Source organism: Scatophagus argus, chromosome 15, assembly GCF_020382885.2.
Source record: "Scatophagus argus isolate fScaArg1 chromosome 15, fScaArg1.pri, whole genome shotgun sequence".
NCBI classification, from domain to species: domain Eukaryota; kingdom Metazoa; phylum Chordata; class Actinopteri; family Scatophagidae; genus Scatophagus; species Scatophagus argus.
Genome location: NC_058507.1, coordinates 9,873,453 through 9,896,862, shown reverse-complemented (window position 1 = coordinate 9,896,862; position 23,410 = coordinate 9,873,453). Strand labels below are relative to the sequence as shown.

The 23,410-nt window shown below is 39.9% G+C and overlaps 3 protein-coding genes across 13 annotated transcripts; 1 reads left to right on the top strand and 2 right to left on the bottom strand.

Moving 5' to 3' along the window:
- The first annotated feature begins 89 nt into the window (after nucleotides 1–89).
- dcdc2b (doublecortin domain containing 2B) lies at nucleotides 90–6,212 on the top strand. 9 transcript variants are annotated; one of them, XM_046413546.1, is made up of 14 exons: nucleotides 90–348; nucleotides 583–877; nucleotides 994–1,045; nucleotides 2,466–2,536; nucleotides 3,506–3,637; nucleotides 3,732–3,866; nucleotides 4,029–4,068; nucleotides 4,159–4,224; nucleotides 4,335–4,506; nucleotides 4,625–4,734; nucleotides 4,880–4,948; nucleotides 5,336–5,407; nucleotides 5,527–5,604; nucleotides 5,705–6,212. In XM_046413546.1, exons 2-14 carry the CDS (start codon nucleotides 594–596, stop codon nucleotides 5,855–5,857), a joined length of 1,434 nt encoding a protein of 477 aa, XP_046269502.1. In that variant the 5' UTR covers nucleotides 90–348; nucleotides 583–593; the 3' UTR covers nucleotides 5,858–6,212. The 9 variants fall into 9 exon arrangements, 8 of the variants coding, with proteins under 8 accessions (XP_046269502.1, XP_046269500.1, XP_046269499.1 ...); XM_046413544.1 differs by having other exon boundaries at nucleotides 90–369; XM_046413543.1 differs by having other exon boundaries at nucleotides 90–369; nucleotides 577–877.
- A 244-nt stretch (nucleotides 6,213–6,456) lies between these two features.
- Nucleotides 6,457–9,596, bottom strand: tmem234 (transmembrane protein 234). The gene is made up of 5 exons (XM_046413549.1): nucleotides 9,376–9,596; nucleotides 8,886–9,037; nucleotides 8,722–8,788; nucleotides 7,751–7,843; nucleotides 6,457–7,381 (listed from the first exon to the last, which is right to left on the bottom strand). The coding sequence occupies exons 1-5, from the start codon at nucleotides 9,386–9,388 to the stop codon at nucleotides 7,272–7,274; spliced, it is 435 nt and encodes a 144-aa protein (XP_046269505.1). The 5' UTR covers nucleotides 9,389–9,596; the 3' UTR covers nucleotides 6,457–7,271.
- A 266-nt stretch (nucleotides 9,597–9,862) lies between these two features.
- Nucleotides 9,863–21,811, bottom strand: LOC124072421 (non-compact myelin associated protein). Of its 3 annotated transcripts, none has more exons than XM_046413843.1 (4): nucleotides 21,490–21,811; nucleotides 12,216–12,267; nucleotides 11,631–11,715; nucleotides 9,863–10,971 (listed from the first exon to the last, which is right to left on the bottom strand). In XM_046413843.1, the coding sequence occupies exons 3-4, from the start codon at nucleotides 11,702–11,704 to the stop codon at nucleotides 10,692–10,694; spliced, it is 354 nt and encodes a 117-aa protein (XP_046269799.1). In that variant the 5' UTR covers nucleotides 11,705–11,715; nucleotides 12,216–12,267; nucleotides 21,490–21,811; the 3' UTR covers nucleotides 9,863–10,691. The 3 variants fall into 3 exon arrangements, with proteins under 3 accessions (XP_046269799.1, XP_046269796.1, XP_046269798.1); XM_046413840.1 differs by having other exon boundaries at nucleotides 12,161–12,267; nucleotides 21,490–21,809; XM_046413842.1 differs by lacking the exon at nucleotides 21,490–21,811 and adding an exon at nucleotides 14,651–15,153 and having other exon boundaries at nucleotides 12,161–12,267.
- Nucleotides 21,812–23,410: the final 1,599 nt, after the last annotated feature.

Sequence of the window (23,410 nt, the reverse complement as noted above, 5' to 3'; positions counted from 1 at the left end):
GGCAATTATTTTTTTTTGTGAAAATAAGGACTGGGTGTAGAGGTTGTCCTATTCATTCAGCTTACTACGCAGTGAACCACCCCATTCTCTCCTCCGCCGTCCGCGTCTTTTGTTGTGGTTGCTGCCGATGGTTTGGCCCACAAAGCCAGTCATTGCTGTTACGGTGCCATAGCAACCAGGAAATACTCACCACCGTCAGTGGAGTAGTATGTGTGTGTGTGCTTTAGGGGGATAGAGAGAGCAGAACGTGGAGAGTGGGAGTACAGACAGACCACAACAACAGAAGGGACTGATTTTCACCTTTGCCTTCAATTCTGCGATTTCCCCGCTTTGTCTTCCACCAGGCTCGTGAGTGACTGAGCATTGCCTGTGCGGGTAACAGATCATGTAATATGTGTTGGCATGAATGTGCAGTTGTTGAACAAGTGTGATCCAAAGAATGTGAATGTATCTGGTGTATGAAGATATCCAGAAAATGCAACTTTTAGTGAGTGGTGTTTTCTGTGCGTGGAGAGAACTGTGATGCGTATGGACTCAAACAGCCTTTTTAAAATATACATCTGTGCACTGTGACAGTAACAGCTGGCTCTGAGATGGCTGCCAGCACTGCAGCCACGACTATCCTGCCTCCAGTGAAGAGCGTGGTGGTGTATAGGAATGGAGACCCCTTCTACAGTGGACGGAGGTTCGTGGTTAACCAGCGACAGGTGGTCACCATGGAGGCCTTTTTGACTGAAGTAACCCAGAGCATTGGTGCTCCACTTGCTATCAGGACCCTGTACACCCCCAGACAGGGCCACAGGGTCGCAGACCTCGAGGACCTGCAGACAGGAGCCCAGTATGTCGCTGCTGGCTTCGAAAGGTTCAAGAAACTGGAGTGAGTACAAAAGCCATTTATTGTAATCATATTAGGGAGGAGGTGTTCAATTTCTAAAATGAAAATGAAAAGAAACAAATGACTTCTTTTATCATATCTGCTGTTTTCATGTACAGTTACCTTAACACAGGGACGAAAAAGCATCCTCCTGCCCGTGAAGAAACCCAGGTAGGCTTTTTTTAAAATTTTGTCAGGTAGACAGCATGTTCCACACACTCCATCACTCATTAATCCCAGTCTAACCAGGAGGAATGCACCACCATGCTGCGCTGTACTCTAATCAAGTTGGTCCATTTGAACTCCTGCCAAATCAAATACGAAAATGACTGCAGGATTTTCCATTAACGGCACATGCTCATATTTGTGATGACATACTAGATAGGTTAGATTATGTATGCACTTTGTGTGTGTGGGTGTATAAGTCACCCTTACTGTCACACTGATGTCACTGGTTGTCATGTAAATTACCGGAAACAATGGGCTAATGATTGTGCTGTCCATAGAGCCGTCACTAAGGGTGCCCTTTAAAGGGCCTTGTGTGACATGAGAGTCATTAATTACAGCTGGATGTCATCAGAGAGCAGAAATTCCCAGGGGTTGTGATTGTTTTTTATCAAGAAAATTCTCTGAATGAATCTCAACCCAACTCCCCACTTTTCTCTGTGCGTTGAAAGGCAGGCAGATTGTGGTGATAATTATGGTACTATTATGCAGCCCCTCTTAATGTTTCCACAAAATTGATTTCACACACAAGTACAGACACAGAGGCACTCGTGCTGACAAGTGCTCACTCAGTATTCTAACCAGCTGGCAGGGATGACCGCTTGGCTTTTCAGGCGCAGAGTGCGCTCTCAGTCTTTAAACATCAGTGTTACTTTTCTGAAAAGCATAAAAAAGAAGTGGAGAGTAACTGTGTGTGCCTTGGGTGTCTGCCATTTGGAAAGCTGAGTCTTTGGTTTTAAAGTCTCACATGCCTGTGCTGTGGTTGCTGTGCAGCAATGACGGAAGTGTGTCCATATTTGAGTTGTGTTTGATCCTGCTGGTGAAGCAAAGAGTTATGCTTTCACACACTGTTATCAGGGCTGTGTGCATGTCTGGACAAGCCTACTGCCCATATTCACCACTCTACGCCTCCTTTCTCTGCTCAGAGACACTGTACATGCATTAAATGTCTGCCACTTTGAAGTAAAAACAATAAGGGAAGATTAGCAATGTCTGGTTTGTTCCAATTTTATTGATTTAGTCAAGCTATGTTGTCAGAGACGTGGACATTATTGGCTTCAGATGTCGTTGATATGGGACGACATGGTCAACGGCTTTGAGGCGAGCCCTCGGATCAGGCGTGTGAATGCGCCAACTCTTGCAGCGACGTTAGTTTCCATGGCTGCAGCACTTCAGCTGGCATGAGCAGAATAGTTAGTCAGTCATTACACTTTTGGAATAACTGATTTTGCTGTGATGGACATGCAGCGTAATTGATGTCCAGGCCACAGATGATGTAAAACTGATGAGCGAATTGGCTGAGGAAATGACAACATTATGATGATTTGCAGTCCCATGAATCCGATTTTCTGAATGTGTTCTGCAGGCCAAAGTGACCCAGAAGCCCAATGTATCTGCAAAATGGAAGAAGTTTATACCTGTACCTTGCATTTTACAGTGAGTTGACATAATACAACCAAACACACACACACACACACATAATTATCATTAGTGGGTTTTTTGGAGATGCATTTCAATGTTAGACAAAGATTGCATGAGGTTTCAGCAGTCTGACTTTGTCAGATCAAATAGGTGTGTTTTTGGTTCAGTTTTCCCTTTTTAGCCATGCTAGCAACATGATTCTGAGGATGGCAGCGTCAGCCGGTCAGAATGAACGATCTCATCTACTGGGCAGATTCCATGAAACTTTGTACAGGCATTCAAGGTCAAGGATGAATGCTCCTGACTTTGGTAGCCTCTTGACTTAAGCTCAAACAAGTGACCGTCTTAACTCTTTGATTCCTCTGGTTCCACCAGTAGACGATAACTTTCACTTATCCTGTGGAACATTTCAAAATACCAGATCTATTGGCACACATTCATTGGCCCTGCAGGAGAACCGTATGAACTTTGGCGAATCTCTGACGTTTCATTTAGTGCCACAAACATTAAATACTGTACCTGTAAAAATAATGACATTCCCACCGGCCTCCACTGTCTTTTGTGCTGTATGCTTATTAGTAATGGGTAACATGCTAACATGCCAAACTAAGATGTGTTAACATAAGTACAGATATCAGAACTGCTAGCATGGCTGTTAAATGAGGAAATACTGTCCAGGGAAACAAAAACAGGAAATTTTGCATTAAAAAGACTGTCAATGGAAGATGCTTTATTTGTCTAGACTTCTGAAGCCTCACAGCTTTGACTGAACTTTAGAATGCATTTTTGGATTTTGGATTGTGGATTATGTGTCCCATCTCTTATATTGTAATATCATTTGTAAAGAATTTCACCATGGCCACTATAGACAGAAGGAGCAATTACACAGTCCAGTAACTGTTTTCAGTGTAAATATGGGCATTTAAGTATTATTTGACAGAATTTTAGAAGTATATAAATCTGGACCTATCCCTTCCTGTTCAGCGTCTTCCGTAATGGAGATCTCCTGTGCCCCCCATTCCGATTCATCATTCCAAGGAGCATGCGTCAGGACCTGGAGCAGATCCTGAGTCTGGTCACTGAGAAGGTCGGTTTACGAACTGGAGCTGTGCGCAGGTCAGTGACACTGACGGATAAATACTATATAATAGTAAAATACGGATAGAGAAGGAAGTCCAGGTAATATAACATAACCTGCGTGCTTCATCAGGTTGTGCTCTCTGGAAGGAGTGACTGTGTCCTCAGCTGCTGAGCTGCAGACTGGACACTGCTATGTTGCTGTGGGGACCGAGAGGTTCAAGAAGCTGCCATATGTGGAGCTGTTGGGTTCAAAAGCTACAGAGAGGTATTGTTATGCAAGGTCCTCTCTGAGTGTGTGTGAAGATGTGCACCTGTGAGGATCTGAGCTGACTTGTTCCACTTGCTAAAATAACATAATAATTAGAGAAGATCAACAAAAAAATTCTGCGCACCTTTATCACATTCCAGGGTTTTCTTTATTTTGCAGATATTACCCAGGAAAGAGAAGGCTGGTAAGGAGAAATGAGGTAGTTTCAGTTAAAAGTGCAATTCGCTTTGCTTACTTTCTTAAAGTATCATCTTAGCATTGATAAAGGTCTTGCATGTGTTTCTCTTAGAACAGGAAAGCGGGAAGTGGTCCGGAAGACCAGTGCAGTGACTCAGCTCTCCTTGACTACCCTGAGGTACAAAAATAACCCTTCACTGTCTCGTATTCACACTAAAAGAGTTATATTGGGACTGTTAATTGGTTTTGTTTATTTTGCCCAAACACATTCCATCCCATGAATTTCAGTCCGATGGTCGGCGGGTGAAGTCGACCGGGGATGAGTGTGCAGCTCCAGCAGCCACACAGCAGAGGAGCAGGAGAGAGGGAGCAGACGAGACCTCCGCTTTCTTCGCCAGGCCGGTCAAGATCCGCAACAACAACAGACGACAGCCAAGACCACCGCTAAGCAATGGATCCGGTTAGGATGTCCTAACTTTATATTTCCTATTTGAAATCTGACTTCCTCAAATTTGCGATGCGTTTAATCAATTTTGCCATTATAGCAAAAGCAGCGTTATGATTTCTCTGTATCACAGTCCAACCTAGCGTGTTTAAAAGAGCAGCACAGAGGAGGAGAGAAGAAGCACGAGGGGCCGAGGAGGTGCACGAGGATGAAAACACAGCTACCGAGTTTCCTGTTGACCAGGTTAGCTTTACAGTCCTCTCAGTGTCCTTACAAATGCATACATAATGTACTACTATAATCAAATGCTCAGTTATCTTTGAAGGCCTGTTAATTCCTCATATGTGCTCAGAGCAGAGCTGAATCCCAGTACTTCTGTCATTTGCAGAAAGTTGCAGAGATAGTGGAGGATGAAGAAATAAACAACCTAAACAATCCTTTGCACAACACACAGCAGGTACTCATAAATCAAATCATTTTTTCTTCAGTGTGAATTTGTTTTTTTTATCTAAGTGATAAAAAACATTTTCTAAAATCATTTACTCCTATGCACAGTGGAGGGCAATTTGTCTACATAACAGGCATACACTGAGGGTATAATTTATAAAATGGTTGATTTTAGAACATACATCCACAGTGGAGTGGATGAGAAATTCATTTAAGCACTGATGCATTACGGTGCCTTTTGTTAGATTATAGTCTGTGCAGGTGAAGGTTAAAATATGAGTGGTGAATTTGTGGGAAAACGCCAAGCGGCACATATTTTAACAAGAGACCCAAATCAGTTCAGAGAGTCACTCTAATACACAAAAATCCAATGTTTTATGCATGTGTTTATCTCAAGAGACATGCACAATTTATCCAGAGCGAGCAGCACAACGAGGGAGGACACCTACGCAAATACAACGGAAAGCAGGTACGGGCTATGTGAGTGGGTGCTTACGTTTATATAATCCTAATTCATGTACCCTAGTAAAGAGGGTTTCTTTTTGTGCATAAATGAGTTCAGAATATGTTACTTCTGTCCTGTGAAAGACACCTCCATCTGAGCAAGACGGTGTGAAAAAAACAGAAAATTCTGCCAAGACTGAGGAGTCTTCTGCTGACATGCTGGTACAGTGCACACACCTACACACACTGCCAACTGCTTCGAACAGTTTGTAACAGCTTACATTTAGCAGTGTTCATTCAACAGTCGCCTTGTTTCAAAAAGGAGCATGAGCTGAATCAGACGTCTTCAAAGTCAAGGCCTTCGTCATCCACCTCTCAGGGAAAGGACGGGGAAGAAAAGGCGAGTTTACCCACCTCATATCCCAAAACGGTGCATGATGGTTTTTATTTGCATCACTATAACCAGACCAAATAAAAATATGTGCTTTGATCAATTGCTCTTTTAAACCAGCATATTAATTTGCTCTAATAGGAGACACAGGACGCCCCTTCGATTGCAGTAGAACAGAACGGTCGCCAGGAGGAGGGCACGTCATCATAGCTTTCTCAAAGCAGCCATGGGCACGGCAGCTTCACCCAGCGGTTTACTGCTTCTACAATGACTCATGTGTCTAACTGAATGTTTGATTACATTAGTAATGCTTTAGCTGTGGCAATGAGCCAAGTAACAACATCAATATGTGTTGGAAGAGTCAAAAATGTAAATAGGCTCAGACAAAATGAAAATAAACACTACAGAAGATGGGCACACTATCATAAATTCTAGCCCAGTACAGTCCACCACAATCCACAGCAACAACTCGGTCAGAACATCCTACATTTTCCAAAGGTGTTGTATTGTACAGCTGATGATACTGTGTCCATCCTGTTCCTCACTTCTGATACAGACATTGTGTTGATGTTCAATGATGCGATTTATTCCATATGTACCTAAGAAACAATATTTTGGGACATGCTAAGCCTGAATGTATTTTGATTTGCAGAAATCGGTGATGGAGATCGTAGCGCAAAGAGTCGTGTTTTGCCAACAATTTATTGATAAAATATCAGCCACGTCACAAACTGAATAGATGCAACAATAGCAAATTCATCTGTACATCGTTTTATGTCACTTAAATACTGTGAGAATAAAAATATATATTACTATGTACATTACTGTTGTTTCTTAAAGCAAAGCATACAAGAAGATCACTCACTGTTAGCATCTACAGTCTTGTAAGTCATCCTTTGCAAAGAACTTGTGAAGCTAACAGTGGCATACTGAGCTCAGTAATACATCAAGTATACAAGGCAGCTGGGGAAGAGAAGGAGATAAAATAAATATGATGAAAACAGTTTTATACCAATTTGCCTCCTCCTGTGTGTGCTCTTCCCCAGACACACACCACAGCAGACAGAAGGCAGACGCAGTAAAATGTCCCTGTTAAACCAGGAGGTTACATCTAATTGGCCCATTTCAAACCCCAGCCTTATTTGTATGTGGTCTCTATGGCATTTATGCAGATGCCAAGCACATGGCCGGGCAGCAAAGTGCTTAAAAGCTAAAGTTAACAACCACCAACTTCTATGCAAGTGTCATAAATCTACTCTAGCCTTGAGATGAACCCTGCATGAACTCGCTTCCCTTTCAGCCTTTTTACTTGGTGCAAGTGTTTCTGGACAGGTCTTCTGAAGCTCACGCCGAGTTCATTTAGGCACAATTCTCCCACTAAATTCGTCGCTCTAAGAAGTTGCTGTCTGAATCTAAATTGCTCCCTCTAGTCCTGCTCCAGCTCTGCTTTCGGAATTACTCAAAAGTGTAGGAGAATTTGCTTTAATCCAGATCTCTGTTAGTGTACAGCATGCGTCATATTCTGTGCCCCAGTGTCTTTGTCCTCAATGGAGCTTATAACACACAGAGTGATGCCAGCCATGGTAAGGAACATTCCCACGAGAGCCTCTACAGAGAGCGAGAGAGTGTGGGGGAGGATATGAAAGAAAATGAATGGGGAAAAAAAGAGCACATTTTGAAAGACAGAACACCAACTGGTACAGTATTTTTCAAGGAGTCGGAAAGGGCACAGGAGAGAACTAACAGCTCTTGGTATGCCACTAAAGTAACGTCTTGTCTTATGTAAATTTGCTGAATTGGTCTCTGAAATCTATGAACATGTTCGAGTGGCCTAATGTTTGATCCTAAAGCTTTTAGCATCTTTCCATAGATCTGTTAGATTCATTCCCTTGTGGGTATCAAAATCACTTGCTGCGTGGCTGACCTCTTCCTGAACAGCAAGCTAGTGTATGAGTGGCACGAAAATGAGTCACTTACGTTTGCCTCCAAACTCTTCACCCAGTAACTTGCCGGTGAGCAGAGTGCAGAGAAAGGTGAGAGAGTTGGCCACAGGAACAGCAAGCGATAACTCTGGACGAGAAGTGGAGATGCAAATCTCTTAATGAAGATTAATGCATACTAAAGATTCTTGTTTGTAAATGGATATGTGCTCTTTATCTGAGGTTAGCAGAGGTTTACAAAACAAACACAAAAAAAACAGTTTTATTATCAGTAAAGTTGCACATGTTCCCACAAGCTGTGTCATTTTATTTACAATGTGGTGTGGGATCACTTAAATTAAAACTGTTATTCAACCAACAGAGCATTTATTGGGAACTACCTAGATAATTAATTAATGTAATATTTTGAGCTAAAATACCAAATGTTGCATAATCTAGATTGTCAAATGTGAAGATTTGTTGCCTTTCCTCGTCTGACATTATTGCAAATAGTAAAGGGCATTGTGATTAGCATTTTTCACAATTTTCTGACATTTAAATATCAAAAGAACAAACAAAGATAAATCCATAATAGAAATCCAGTACTAAGTCAGGTGCAAAGGAATATTTGGCCTCTCTTAATACTAATTTTGGTTGAGTTTTAACTTCTAGCTGTCAAATCATGCTAATAATAAAATTAATCAGGGCTGAATTCCATTTAGCTGCTTCAGTGTCAGGATCCTGGCTGATATGGTGGATGTTGGCTCACTGTTACACTGCCATGGCTAACTGTAAAACTTGAATACATAATTTATATTGTTAGTAACGCCTGTACATTTCCACAAATTTTTTGTTTATCATGGTAGGAAATGGACAGGTGTAATTAATAACACTAAAGAGGGCTGCATTACATGTAGGTTAGTCACTAAGTCACTTATAAACTTGTATAAGAACTAAACCCATTCTCTCCTTTAGAAGCTAACATCAAACAGTGGTGTTGCTAGGTTTGTGTGTGTGTTTGTGTCTCACCTGTGGTGGAAAGTGTATAATAGTAGACCAAAGAGCCACTCTGGTTCAGAAGAAATGGAACCAGGTACTAGGCAGCAAAACAAGAAGTGCAATCAAAATCAATTATAAGACATAATCTTTTGACAAATGAACCCTGGCAAACAAGAATGGATGTCAGGCTTTACCTTGAGGTTTAGGAAAAGAAACTTGACCTCAGCCAGTAGCTGTGAGACCCTGCTGGTCTTTGTCACATTTTCTATCCCCTCCGTGCCTCTCTTCAGGAGAGGGTTGGTGCAGCCCCACAGCACCGAGACCAGCAGGAGACTCAGCACTTCCACTGCGGCACAGGACAATCACATACGATCACATTGTCACTTCATATACAACTTAGATAGGTTACTAGCATTGCTATACGACTCCTCCCTTTAAAAATGACCACCAGATAGAAACAGCGCAAACAGCAGATATGGGCAGCACATGAGCTACTAACACCGGTGATCGTGTTTAGCTAGCTTACTTCCTTAGCATTAGCTCTAAGATTTTAGCAATGTTTGAGTCAGTTCTGTATTATTCTTGCCAAAGAGGAAGCAGATAACTATGAATATATATTCGATATTACAATAACCTTTAAATCTTGACAAATAATATCATTTGGGGGGCTTGTCAGACACTCACCTACGGTCACCATTGTAACGTAAAGAGTCACGGTGAAGCCGCATTCAAGACCGTTCTGCAGCTCAACTTTTGGCGAACTTTAGCGAATTTAAATGTCCAGAATAACAAAATGTTTCGGACCTGTTTATCCAGTAAGGCTTTTCAAAACTAAGGATGGATTAAAAGCAAATCTAAGAACTTAACAATTTTATGACGACGGTACCACTGGTAACCGGCAACATTTTACAACGTTTCTTGGCGTCTTAAATGTAGCTTGTTTTTTTGGTTTTTTTTCAATGTTGTTGTACCAAAAACCACCAGTTGAGGACGCAATAACTGCAACAAGACTATACAACACCGTGATATGATACAACTGGAATGATACAACTATCTTTCTTTTCTTCTCGTTTCTTTTCTTTGTCTTTGAGGTTTCATACAAGTTTAAACTTCCTTCTATTTTATTTTGTCCTCTGCACAAACTACACTTCATTTAAACAAACAGGTCAGCCACAGTTAGAAATATCGAATTTTATTTTTATGTCTTTTCATTTATCAAGTTACAAACAATACAAACACAGGGAGCAACGAAAATAAAGTGCACAATCCTTTGGCATCAAACTAAAAAAAGATTCACATCAGTGTGTTAGGCTGACACCCAGATGTCTCTGTATCTCTGATATCTCTGTGGTCTCTTCATTTTATGAGTTCAAAAAAAAAAAAATAAAATAAAAAATACCTGACATTTTATACATTTTTTTAACAAAAACTAATCAGAAAGAGTCTGAGATCAGAAGACAAAGACAATATAATACAAGGTCAACCAGAATTAGTAAGGAATGTTGTTGAAGCTGCAACATCACCACATTTTCTTCAAACATATCTTCTTTCATACTGTCTTTCTCTACTCTAAAGTTTATATTAATTCTACCTTTATTTATGAACCATGTGGTTCTCTTTAATACAGAAATGTACACACTTAAGCAACAGTGTCAAGCCGGTCAGAGACTTATGACATCTACATTCTGAACACTGACTGTAGCCAAAAAAGCATTTCTTCACACGAAAGTCCTAATTTTCCGTCACACAACATCCTTCACGCAATCCATTGTGTCTGTTTAAGGCAGCAGTTTGTTCATGATGTGTATTGTTGCATACCAAAAGGACATTGTGTTATCCACGTGGCCGCCAGCAGTGTCTCCATTGGTGGAGATTATGACAGGGACCATACTATCACAGCTCGAGTTGCCATAGCATTCAGTCAGCATACAGTATGCGGTCACGGATGGAGACAACACATCAGTCAATGCCTGTTGTGAAATCACACCACAGTCTCGCTGCTATGTGTTTTCCATTGATGGAATATCATGTATGGTGACAGCAGTGGATCCACTGGTGGTGCTGAATCGCTCCATGCGGTTTTCCTCCATGCTGTTCAGCTCCACCCTGGGCAGCTGGAAGCTGTTCTCCGAGGCTGGGTCTGAATTGGCGATGCTGCCAGACACAGAGGCAACTCCCATGGCGCTCAGTGGCATGTTGGTCTGACCTGTAGATTGTGACGTCTTCTGGCGAGCTTTGGAGCCACCACTGGCTCCCAGGACTCTGGATACATGGGTCCGTCTAGCAACAATTAAACCAAACATCAATCACATACCAAGTAGTAGGTTGTTACTTAGCAAAATAGCAGCAGATGTTCAGTAACTGTTTCTTCATAAACTGTGCTCAACAGGTACAGAGAAATAAGGCAGTTATTCCCTCTGCTGTAGGAGCTGTATGTCTTTAATTCTCATCTTGTGGCCCGTCAGATTTATGGTACATCTTTGGGGGAGTCCTGATCCTCAGGCTGGCATTGACAAAAGTACCTTGACTCAGATACTGCATATAGTATCCTACTATATATTTCTACTTCAGAGGAAAATATGGTAAATACTCTGTGATGATGGATAGTTTTACCTCTTTACCTGTAAATTGATTTAAATAAGAATCTAAAAAGGAGATTCACAGGTCATGAATGTTTCACACACTGACACATGCACCTTGATATCTTGCTGTGAGTAGGTGTCACAGGCTAAAAAGTCTTTGAACTTTAAAAACACGCTAATACGCATGATTATTTTTGTTTGCATAATTTCACTGACAGAGCCTGATGTGGAGGTTAAAGAGCAACATCAGGTGCCTCAACCTCCCTGAAGCGAATAAAAATAACATGATTGTCTATTTCATGACTGTTGACATTCACCATGCAGGAGTTGTCCTGTCAAATAGGAATGCGGCTCTACCTGTTGTATGTCTTCAGGATGATCAGCAGAACAGCGAGAATGATGATGATGCCAATGACAATGACAGCGATCATCGCCCCAGAGCCTGAGAAACACAAAGAAGGAGGAGGGACGAGCAATTAATCCACTGGAGGGTTGTTTTTCAGTGGTCTCCTTTACATGTTACATTTTACACATTCCCTCTGCTCCCTGCCATTCAGCTTATTTTGTGTATCCTGTGTAGTAGCTTAGCAACTGCATCCCTCACAGGCAAACAGAACACTGCAAATATTTCCTGTTAAAAGTAAGGGTGGGACGCCAGTACAAACCATGTAGATTAGACTGCATGACGCAATTGGTTGTTTTGGCTTATCATATTCGTTGTTTGATCTTTGGCATAGGGGCACTCTAAGATCTGATGGTGTCTACAACAAACACCTCACACACAAGGGTGTGTTTTATCAATATCCAGCTGAAGACGACATGCAGGGCAAAATACATTCATGAGCTCAATGCAGACACCGATACACACACACTTCAGACATCCTTACTCTGGATAAGTATTTGCTCTCTGGACTTTGTGATGGCAGTTGTGTTTGAAGGTACCGTAGTGTTGGTCCCAGGTGAGACAGTTGAGGCTTGCATCTTCAGCAATAACCTGCACAGACAAAGAAAAAAAAAAGAAAAAAAAGAAAACAGTCATACTTGAGGTGAAGTGAAAGACAAGAAAAGAATGAGGAAATAATGAGGGATTTGAAGTATTATAAACAGTAGATAGTCAGCACTCCAGAGGGAGTGGCACCAATGAATAAAAAATTGATAAAAAACAACCACAAGAATGAGGATTCCCGCCAGAACATTATGAAGCACTAATCACACTACTACTGCAGGGCTGACATGCTGGCTGGATTACAGCTGTCATTAGGGGCTTCTTTAAACAACTTTCACTTTAACAAAAATCAAAGCAGAACACGTGCTAAAGCCTACTTTGCCATTCACTATCCAGCTGGCTTTATGATCAAACAGCAGGTTTACACGTCATTTTTATGTCTGCTAAAGCTCTACAGAAACATTTGAGTTTTAGATTTGAGCCAGAACAGACAGGAAGTAATGTTATATTCAGGTGTGGGTCAAAAATGTTTAGTGATTGCATTTGTTTTTTTTTTATTCATTGTCAACAAATCCCTTGGAAATACCAGCAATGGTCATGGTAATGTTGTCTGTTCTTTCATTACTATTAACATCTGCTATGGGTTAATTTTAAGTAAATTACTCATACACCATTCTGCAGCCATAAATATTATCCATATAAATATTATCTATATGAATATATCCATAACATTTCCTCCTGTAAGTATGATACTTACTCCACTGTTGAGATTATTTTTTCTTTTGCTTTAATCTCTTTACAGAAAAATTGCAGATGCAAAGAGGCAGCACATTTGTAATCTTAAATTCAGTCACAATGTTCAAATCATCCCTACAATGAAACTTAATCATGATGAACAAATGTGTAGATGAACTGATGTGACTTATGTTGTCTCAATCATTCATCGGGTGTCATGTTGCCTCAGGCAGACTGTCAGGGCAGATTCACTTAGGTTTTGTCTTGATCTAATCTACTGTGTTGCAATTGTGTCACACGGAGATCCTCTGTCATTTAGGAGGATCCCTGATAGTGTTCAGGAAACAATTCACACACACACACACACACACACACACACCTGTGAGTCAGGGCTGTCCTTGCAACTGATATTAGTCAGGATGATATGCCTTTGCATGCTCAGAAATTGAAACTCATCTCATGCAACTCATGCAAACTTCACTAAAACAATTACGGTACACCCACTGTCACTATAAAAAAAATCAATAAATTATCATGGTTGGTTTACTGCAGTGTATTCCACTTTGATTTAGTAATGTCATATGTATTTCAATTTCCACATCTGCCACATTCAAGCCGTACAAACGTCATCATGGGAGTTCCTCATCCTCTTTCCACATCGTGCGACGCAAAACAAAGAGCAGATAATGAGTCACTGTAATGTGACTCACGGACGAGGTTATAAATTAGAAAAGCTTCGCCATAATCATGAAAGCATTTGACTTTTTTTTTTTTGTGGGCAGGTTTGTAAGTGCGTGATCCCAATTATCTTTTTGTGCTTATTCACTTTAGCTTTCGTGACTAATCTTAAAGTCATGCGTGCTGACATTGTTTTGTTACACCGTCGGAGAAATGACAGGCTTCACTATTATGTCTTATTATAGAAAGGAACTTTTTAACTAAGGGAGTCGGATGGAGAGAAGGACATCGTGCTAAAACATTTTCATAAAGACATCAGTTTGAGTGACGCTGCACTGTGTCTGCTGGGAGTGAAGCACAGCGGCACAATCACAACAAACGCTGAAATCTGATGGGAAAAAAAATTTGCATGGGCTATAAAAAGATGGAAACCCTGGCACAAGGAACAGACACATGACACCCATTCCTCTCTTCTCTGGGTTCCCTATTGATAACATTCAAATTCCCAAGACACTGGCAAAACCTTCACATGTATAGCATCACTGTCTGCTGAACTTGATTAAGTTTGTAAAGCGCCAGTTATCTTAATGAGAGGTGCTTGACAGACATTGACAGACTGCTGTAATTCTCTAAAGAATAAGCTAGTGCAAACTTAACTGTTACATTTCAGGCATATGGCTGGTGCTATCACAAAAAAGCCTATTATAAATAAAAAAGGCTTTCTTCCCACTGTTCAATAGCTTCACCTGTTTATTTGCTGTATATTTACACCAGTATGGTAAATATGCAGCTACAGCTAGCTAGCTAGCAACCAGTTAGCTTAGCTTAGCTGGAAACAGGGTGAAACAGCTAGCCAAGTTCTGTTCAAAGGCATCAGTGCACGAGCAATCCTAATGCTCACTAATTAACACTTACATATCTTGTTTTTTGACTAAAAAAAAGCTGATATTTTTAATATTGAACATGTGTGAGACTTAAGATATGACGTCAATTTATGCTGGTAGCCAGATTTTCTTACCTTTGTACAGAGTAAGGCTAGCTGTTTTCCTTTGTTTCCAGTCTTTACGCTAAACTAAGCTAGCTGCTATCTCCAGTTACATGTTTACCATACAAATATAAGAGTACAAACAATCTTATCATCTAACTCTCGGCAAGGAATTCCCCCCAAAAATCTTCTAAAACATATTTTTCTTTATTCGTACATGTTTGTTAAGGTTTTATCTTAGCCAGGAAAAAACAAAACAAAACAGAATATTTGGATACTTTCAGTATGTAACATACAGGCAAATACAGTGGCTTGTGTACACAGCTTTAACTGTTAATGGAGTGTAAAAGTTTACGTTTCACCTTCAAGCTGTGCATATCCAGGAGGTATTGTCAAAGAACTGTTTACCACACACCACATGTGACACTCATCACCTGTGAAACCTAAATATCACCAAGGTACAGAAACAAAGAACCCAACCTCCTCCTATAATCTGGATTTGTAGAAAATATTTGACAAACTACGACTTTGATTCTTTTTCACCGAGATGTAATTATAAACTGGAGCCAAATTACATGTTGACAACAGAAACCTGAAGCTAGTACTCAATACCTGCGTGTCCTGCACACCTTATCCAGCCTCCCTCTCAACAGCAAACATTACACAATTCTCCTAGTGTTGACATACAGTGTAGAGATTAGTAATGACATACATCATGCCTGTTGTTTGCAGAGGTGACAGCGTCTGATAAGTGACGAACTGATCATATGTTGTATAAGGTTGGCAACACCATTGCTTTGGTAACATGGTAGAGTTAATACAGTATGCTGGTTCTGCTTTAATTCATTGATATAGCTCAAAATCTAAAATCAGAAATTTGCCTTAGAGGGATTTTAACTGAATTTGTAGTCATGGTTAGCGGTTTACAGTAAATGGATAGTAAATATGAACCTATAAACACTGAGGTTTAACGAAATAAATGTAGCATTTAAACATAAAATCCGACCAAACACAGATAGTATGCAGCAATAAAATGAAAAACAACAAAAAAACATGAGAGACATCAACACAAAAGGCATCTGATTCAACTGTGTGTAGACAAGAGGATCTTTTTTACGTGAATGTATCCACATTCACGTACATATTCTGGTGGACAATATAGTACCTGTAATGAGTTTTCAGTTTCAGTGATGACACTTTTCATATTACAGAACAAATAAACTGTATGTTTACATCAAGCAGATTTTATATATGTATATGTGGCAGCAAAAACCAGTAACAATATTAGATCATCTGGACACTGACTGGTCAAGATCATGAAGAGAGGTGCAAGTAATTTGCTGACTGATAAACTGTTTCCTTCTTAAAAGCCATTATACAATCATATCAAAACATGCTCTTGGTATTACAAAAGAGCTTTATCATTGCTTTTATTCATTACTGATGTATAAAAGAATGACAAAACAAATCTATCCTTTCAGCAAAAATCACTTAGTGTTTCAATACATGTCACCTAAAGGAAGCTGGACATTAGGCCTTTAATAGGCAGCTTTTACTGGATCAATAAAGCTAATTTGATCTTGACTTTGAGCTAGTGCAATGTGCTGCTACTGCAGAGGGCATCACTGCTATCTCCAAACAAAAACCTGTCTCAGCCAGCAAGACATGATTCTGTCTGAGTGTGTGAGTGTAGCAGGTCAAGAAGAGACGAGGAGTAAGTAAAACATAGATAAATATCTAGGTGGTCTTCATTGTCCCAAGACGGAAATTTGCTTTCACAGCCTGAACGTGTTTTAATAAATCTAAGCTAATCATCTGCCAATATGAAACTGCTGCAGCAGCACACACTTATTATAACTAAAAATAATATTGAATGATGACTAAACCACAATAAATAAATAAATAAATAATAGTATTACCAAGTGCAGCCCTGGCACATGCCACTGTTTCATCTATAATGCATCAACTTCTCAAACCCAGTGACAACACCTCCAAATCCTTCACAGTTAACAAGAGCAGTTGTTTCATTTTTACAAAGATTGATGCCGCCTACAGCAATCTCTTCCTTTAGCTCCGGTTTCCAAAAGCTTGGAGTCAGAACAGTATCTTCTCCTTCAAACACCAAGTCAGGCACTTCTCTTCAGCTGAAACTCTGATCATCTGACCTTCATCACATCCAGAACTGACTACTGCAACAGCATGTTTTCATCATCGTACATCGCTGATCTGCTTCGCCACACTATTTCCCACAGTCTCCACTGTGATGTCAATGTCTAGGCTCTACCACCCAGGACCAAACCTTCTCAATAGCTGAAACTGCAGCAAGTCACAAATCAGAATGTACCCTTTCAGAACTGTGTTAATGTGTGATTAATATTGTGTTTCATACATTTTTAATGGGTTGTTTCCTATGATCATTTTAAATTACCGTATGTAAATTATGGGGTGCAGAATGGGGTGTGTTGACAGAGACAGGTAACAATTTAGCCTGACTACAGGTGAGGTTTAGGTGTATCTCTGGTGTGGTAGAGATCACATAAAACTCATGAGAGTCTTCAGTAGAGGAAACACCTGCAATTAGCACATTGCATACTCCAACACGCAACTAACCCTTGTACTGCTCAATAGCCTAAAGTTAGTTTGTGACTTCATGACATCAGCCACACATCTTGGAATACAAACAACATGTGCTTGCAGGTGCCTGAATAGCACATACTGTAATTTCCCTGAACAACATTGGCAGAAATTTTTACGCATGAAAATAAGCTAATTAATACAAGTTCGAAAGACATTTCTTCTAAGCATTTAATAAAAAGAGAAACAACTCACTTCACCGGTTAAGTACATAATGTTTTCAGTGCGTTTTAGGTGAGGAGAAGTCATCTTACCTCCATATAGCTAACAAGATAAATGGTTTCGCTCCACATTTACACTAGTTGAAAACTGTGTGAAAGATGACTAAAAAGAACTGCTGCCAGTTGCCAGCTGATTTTGCTCTTCACATTCACCTATAACTCAAATTCAGTAAAATCTAAAATATTACCTTTAGGGAATATTTTTGGAAAACATGCTTTTTCACTTTCTTGCCATAAGCTGAATGAGAAGATTAATTCCACTCTCATGACAATGCAGAAAAAAATCAACTTCCAGCCAGTTAGCTTAGCTTTGCATAAAGACTGAAAACATGGGGAAATAGCTAGCTTATGTCTGGACAATGGTTAAACAAACAAACAAACCCCTGATCTACCGGCAGTTTGTTTAACCAGTACAATAACCAAGTTGTTGGAAGTGCAGCATTGTCCAAAATGCAAGATTCCCCTTCACTGGAAGTAAAGAGGTGTGTCTGGATACTTTTGTCTATATTGCGTACATAGCTGAAGTCAAAAACAATGGAGGGAAATAGGTTCCAGTGATTGATATGCTGCCTTGAAAGATACTTTTTATGTTTTTAGGTAAAGACATTTGTAGCCACAACTATCAAATCACTTTGCTAAGCTGTCCAAGTCTTCCTCATGGGCTGGTCGCTCTGATGTAGTGAGAGTTAGCTGTTCCACAAATTGCAGCTATTCACTAACACTGCAGATTCAATATCCTTTCTTCCACCTTCAGTAAACAAAGCATTTATTGGTCCGTTCTATGAACAGACCAATAAATGCTTTGTATATCAATGCAGAACAGGAACCATTTAGTTTCCTCTTTTTTTTAAATGAGGAAAAACCAGACAAGGCTGTTGACTGGCTTGGCTGTTTCCCCTCTACATGCGTTCGTCCACATGTTGAGTATAACAAAGGCTCCTGCACATTCACAGCACGGTCTTCATCAAATAACAGTCGGAGTCAATATTTGAGCAGTCAATTTGAAACAGGTTGTTAAGATGCAGGTGGGGTGACTGGAGGGTCACAGCAGAGAAGTCATTCCTTTCACGTCACATGTAAATTTTCCATACTATTTGCTCCAGATGTCACACTACCGAGGGATTCAACTATGACTTTTACCATCCCAGGCACCACAGGAATTGCAACAGCGCTGACAGGTCTTTGGCATAGTATACAGTGGCCTGTTATTGATGTAAATTATGAAGTGACATCCTGGATTTAAAAAATAGATGACTGATTAATATATCATGACTGTGTTTCTACTCATAGTGTGAGGGTGAAATTTGACTGCCATAAAATCACAGAAGCAGAAGTATTGTTTAGAGATTGGACTTCATCAATAAACCAAACCATGCTTAATTATGGGAAAATATCTAAAAAGTAAACAAAGTAGAATACCAAGAGTACCAAACTGAGTTAAAAGATCAGTTTTAGGATCAATACAAATGAAATATCACACATTATGGTTAAGACGGAAAAAGGAAACTCTTTGTCACTGTATGTTTGCACAACACCTTCTGAGCTTACAATGCGTTGTTTGTGTAGTTATGAGGAGAGCATGACAAATGGACATTTGTAAGCAGAAAACAAAAATAAAAGTGCTTTGTTGTGATTGCACAAACAAACCATTATTCTTGTCAGCCTTTTTTCAAAAAAGGTTTTGACTTGTTCCAGTTGTCTAAAGTGGCTCAACTGTGTCACAATATACCAGTACTGACTGTAACCCAGATATTTTTAAAATGGAATATTGATATCATGTTAATATAGCACACACATTAATATTGTCCATCTGGTATGGGTGTTATGCCATGTGGACCTTTTGTTCATTAGTTCATCATTAGTTCAAGTCTAATTGTTCTTTTCTGTACGCTTTTGTACACTTATGGTTACAGACGCTCTCTCCACTGCACCACGCTTGTATTTTAAGTGTAATTAATTAGCCATATTATGAGTCTTTTAATTGTTTCTATAGATATCACTATAATATTGCTTCTGGGGATTCTTTTGGTCAAGATAATCCTGTAGCGAAATATAATATATATATGCAATATCATGAAAGCTTTGATGTTTGTGGCATTTAAATCAGCTGATCATTCTTCAGACGTGCACACGTTTGACATCACCTTTGTGCGACTGTGAGGTCGGTTGAAATGTTCAGATATGGATGAGAAGTTAGACAGGCTGAAAGCTGAAAATCAAGCCATAGGTATTTAACTATTTTTTTTACCACCGGCCTTAAAAAACTGGACTTTGACAGGTGCCATAAGAAGGAAAGTTAAAATATGAAATGGTGGCATAGTCTGACAGGTTTGCTGGGTTTATTTACTGTTGTCAGAAGCTGATTTGTGCTTTATACCAAATGTGTCAGTCAAGACATCTAAGTGAGTCAACTACTGACAACGATTTCTACCTTTGTGTCATGAGGACACAAGAGAAAACTTGTTGTTCTAGGGATTTTAACTGCGTGCAAACTATTGCTGTCCTGGTGGAATCTAATTAATCCCCTTTAAAGGTGTAATAAGTACTTCTGGTTCATTGTTAAGGTCATCAGTTTCAGAGGCTTTGATTTGGTGGCCTGGGAATGAAACTGTGTGGAATTGTTTTTTAAAGCCAGGATATTCTTATTTCTCATGAGTTTTATAATCTAATAATGGGACTTATTATCTAAATACCACATTGAACCTGTATTGCGTGTTTTCCTTTGTGCAGTTTTTCTTTCTTGGAAAGGGATTTACTTCAGTCTAGTTGTTAATATTAAGTATCTACTTTGTATAGTTTTTTTTGTACATTTTTACATTTTAGTTAGCCACAATTAGTGGTTGATTAAAAAAAAAAAAGATTTCAACTTTTCATTTAGAATTTAGCACCCTGAAAAACTGAAGTAAGAAGTGCAGATTGAACTCTGTTGGCTGGTATGTGCAGTATGCTTTCTAAGGCCAGATAATAAAGCATATTTTCAAACAATGCTTAACAGAGTTGAACACGATAATGAAAGAAAGCACACACAATAGCACTGAGCTTATCGTCTGCAGAGCCAGACAGAAGATTGTTTTTCATGTGAAAATTATTAGCTCATTTCAGCCTCTTAGGTAGTGCGATCTGGTTACAGCCTCATAACTGCTTTAACGTGAGTGGATATCATATTGTAGAGCATGGATAGAGTGAATAGCTCATTGATTGTATTTTGCGCCCTGCGCGAGCAGAAAATGCCAAAAGAACATACATGTACTGTGTTCTTTTGGCATTTTATGCTCTTTTGGGAGTTAAATTTGTCATTTGAATTTTCTCTATGAGAATAGATAATATCCCAGCAACATTTTAAAGTAACTCAAACTCTAAATTTAGTCTCATTTAAGGTCAAGCTGGTTAGGTGCAGCTGCTATGCAAACATATCTATTAACCTTTACAGGAGTGACTGCGGTCAGATTTAATGAGTGAGAACAGGAACCTTTCTATTTTTAGAACTACACAGACCATTTACTGGACAACTAACTACAAATTATTGTCACTGAAAACTTTTAGGAATGTGTGATCGATCATTACCATGGAACAAACGAACAGCCGTGAGCGCTGAATTAGTGCAGGAGTTCTATGCAAACAGCACTCATATTTTCCTATAACACAGTGGCAACTGATGAGATGATAAGTTCCATCAAACAGTCACATCAGTGAGAGATACACAGGCAGTATAGTGCTGAGAACTGAAACTGAATATTCCGTTCCACTGGTTCAACATTAACAGTAGATCTCTAAAACTGAGATCTCATTGGAATGTGAGCTATTCCTTTCACCTGAGACTCAGCTGCTGTCCCGCCATGTTGTCTGGGAGAACCCACGTTCCCTCTCTCTCTCTCTCTCTCTCTCTCTCTCTCTCACACACACACACACACACACACACACACAGAGTTTTTTTCTACTACAAGAGACATAGTTAAGATGAAAGCAAAATAAGAAGACAGAGTAAACAAAATGCACTTATTAGTCTTGTGGACTTACCTAACTGTCTCCTCTTCAGCCCCAGCCTTCTCCAGATGGGAGCCTGAGCAGCACAGAGCCCCCTCTCTCAGCTGACTGAAGGGGGCATAGTCCGGCCTGACAGTCACAGCACGACTGAGGAGTACGAGCTGCTCCAAGAAACGAACGTTAAGTCCCAGGTGCTGCTAAAGCGACAGTCCCACAGTTACAGAAGGACAAAAGAGTTTAAGAAAACAAGTAGAGATGCCTCTGTGTGTGTGTGTGTGTGTATGTGTGCGTGTGTGTGTCAGGTATCTGTGGGAATCAGAGTGTGTATGTGAAGAGGAGTAGGAGGAGAGAGAAGAGGAGGAGGCTCCTCGCTCGCTCACTTGTTGCTGGTCCTCGCTGAAAGTAATAATCTGAGGCAGCTGGTTTTTCAGGTCCTTCCGCCTGGCCCCTAGGCGTGCCATGGTGAGGATCAAAAAAGCGAGGCTCCTCTCCAGACATGTCTGTGAGGCTTAGCTCTCACCATGACTACTGCCTCTCCAAGTCAGACGCCGGCTGCATCTAACGAGATGTGAACTGCTTAGTCTGAGGCTCTGCAGATTTTGTCAAAGAAGATGAAAATAACTCAAAATAAGAAGATGAAAATAACTCCTGTTAAAATCCGGTGTGTTTGTGTGTGTGTACTTGTGCATGGAAATACTATATACATTTATGAATGTGTGTGTGTGTGTGTGTATGCCTTCTTCAGTCTCTTCATGTCATGATCAGTGAACACAAAAATTGAATCATTGCCTCTTATCAGACCATGTGGGTGTGTGTGTGTAGACAGATGTGTGGGGTTTCAAAGTTATCACAAATGTATTCATCTTTGCACGTACACGTTTGATGTATTTAGTTGAAAATTAACTGTGCATTACAGCACTTATCCAAAGGGTATTGGGTGTGTTTGTAGAAAAGATAAAGTATGTAAAAGCATTTTCTTTTCTTTGATCAGGGGACAATGAGCTCCATTCAAAGGCTTGGCACCATTTGCGTGAAAGCTGTCAACTGACCAGGAAAAAAAAACAAAAGTCTTACTGGCAGTAATTTTCCCATCTTCCCAACCATGCTGCAATCTTATTCTAGCTTTCAAAACCCGGTAACACGCCTGTCGTGGTAGTCTTTTTTTCCAAACAGTGCCAACAAGTCGTCAGGATCTCACCTCATGTTACCTCCAGGGGATAGGTGGTGGCCATGGTTATAAAGCAAGTCAGTGTTGTGCCTTTGTGAGAAAGTGTAACTAAGCTTCATTTGGGCAGACACACATTGTTCTGCTTCACAAAATGGCCTGCATACATGCACAGTGCTTGTTTCCACATGTCCCTACATTCAGCTGTGGTGGAAGACCATTACATAAGTCTGAGAGCTGCAGGTCAGGTTTCATCGAGAAGAATACATGTTTCAAAACGGCATTTTGGCATTGTGTTGGTTTCAGTCCAGCACAAATGCTGTAAACACTGTGAGTGTGAGTTTACTGAAAGTGAAATGACAGGGGAATCATGCATTTGAATGTCAGAATTTTGCTGAGTTTCTTCTGAGTTGGCTCTTTAGCGTTTTCTTCATCGGTCTGTAATTCATTTTTCTAAATCTGTCACATCATTTTTTTATTTAATTGGGAAGTTTGGTATAGCAGACACTGCTCTGTAGCCTATAAATAGCCTACATTGACACTGTTCCTCATTAAGGACAGTATTAGCATTTTCATTTACCTGAATGAAGACGAAAATCTTTTTTATTTCAATTAAACTTCATATCTGAAAGTAAAGACATGGTCTAGTTTAGTCTTGTTTCCACATTACAGCAAATGTTAATATAAAAGTAAGGTATTATGAATCTACAGTATGAAGTGTGAGATTTGCATCTAGGAGAAAATAATTAGTTCTTGTAGCTTATGGACAGATGACTAAAATGATATTCT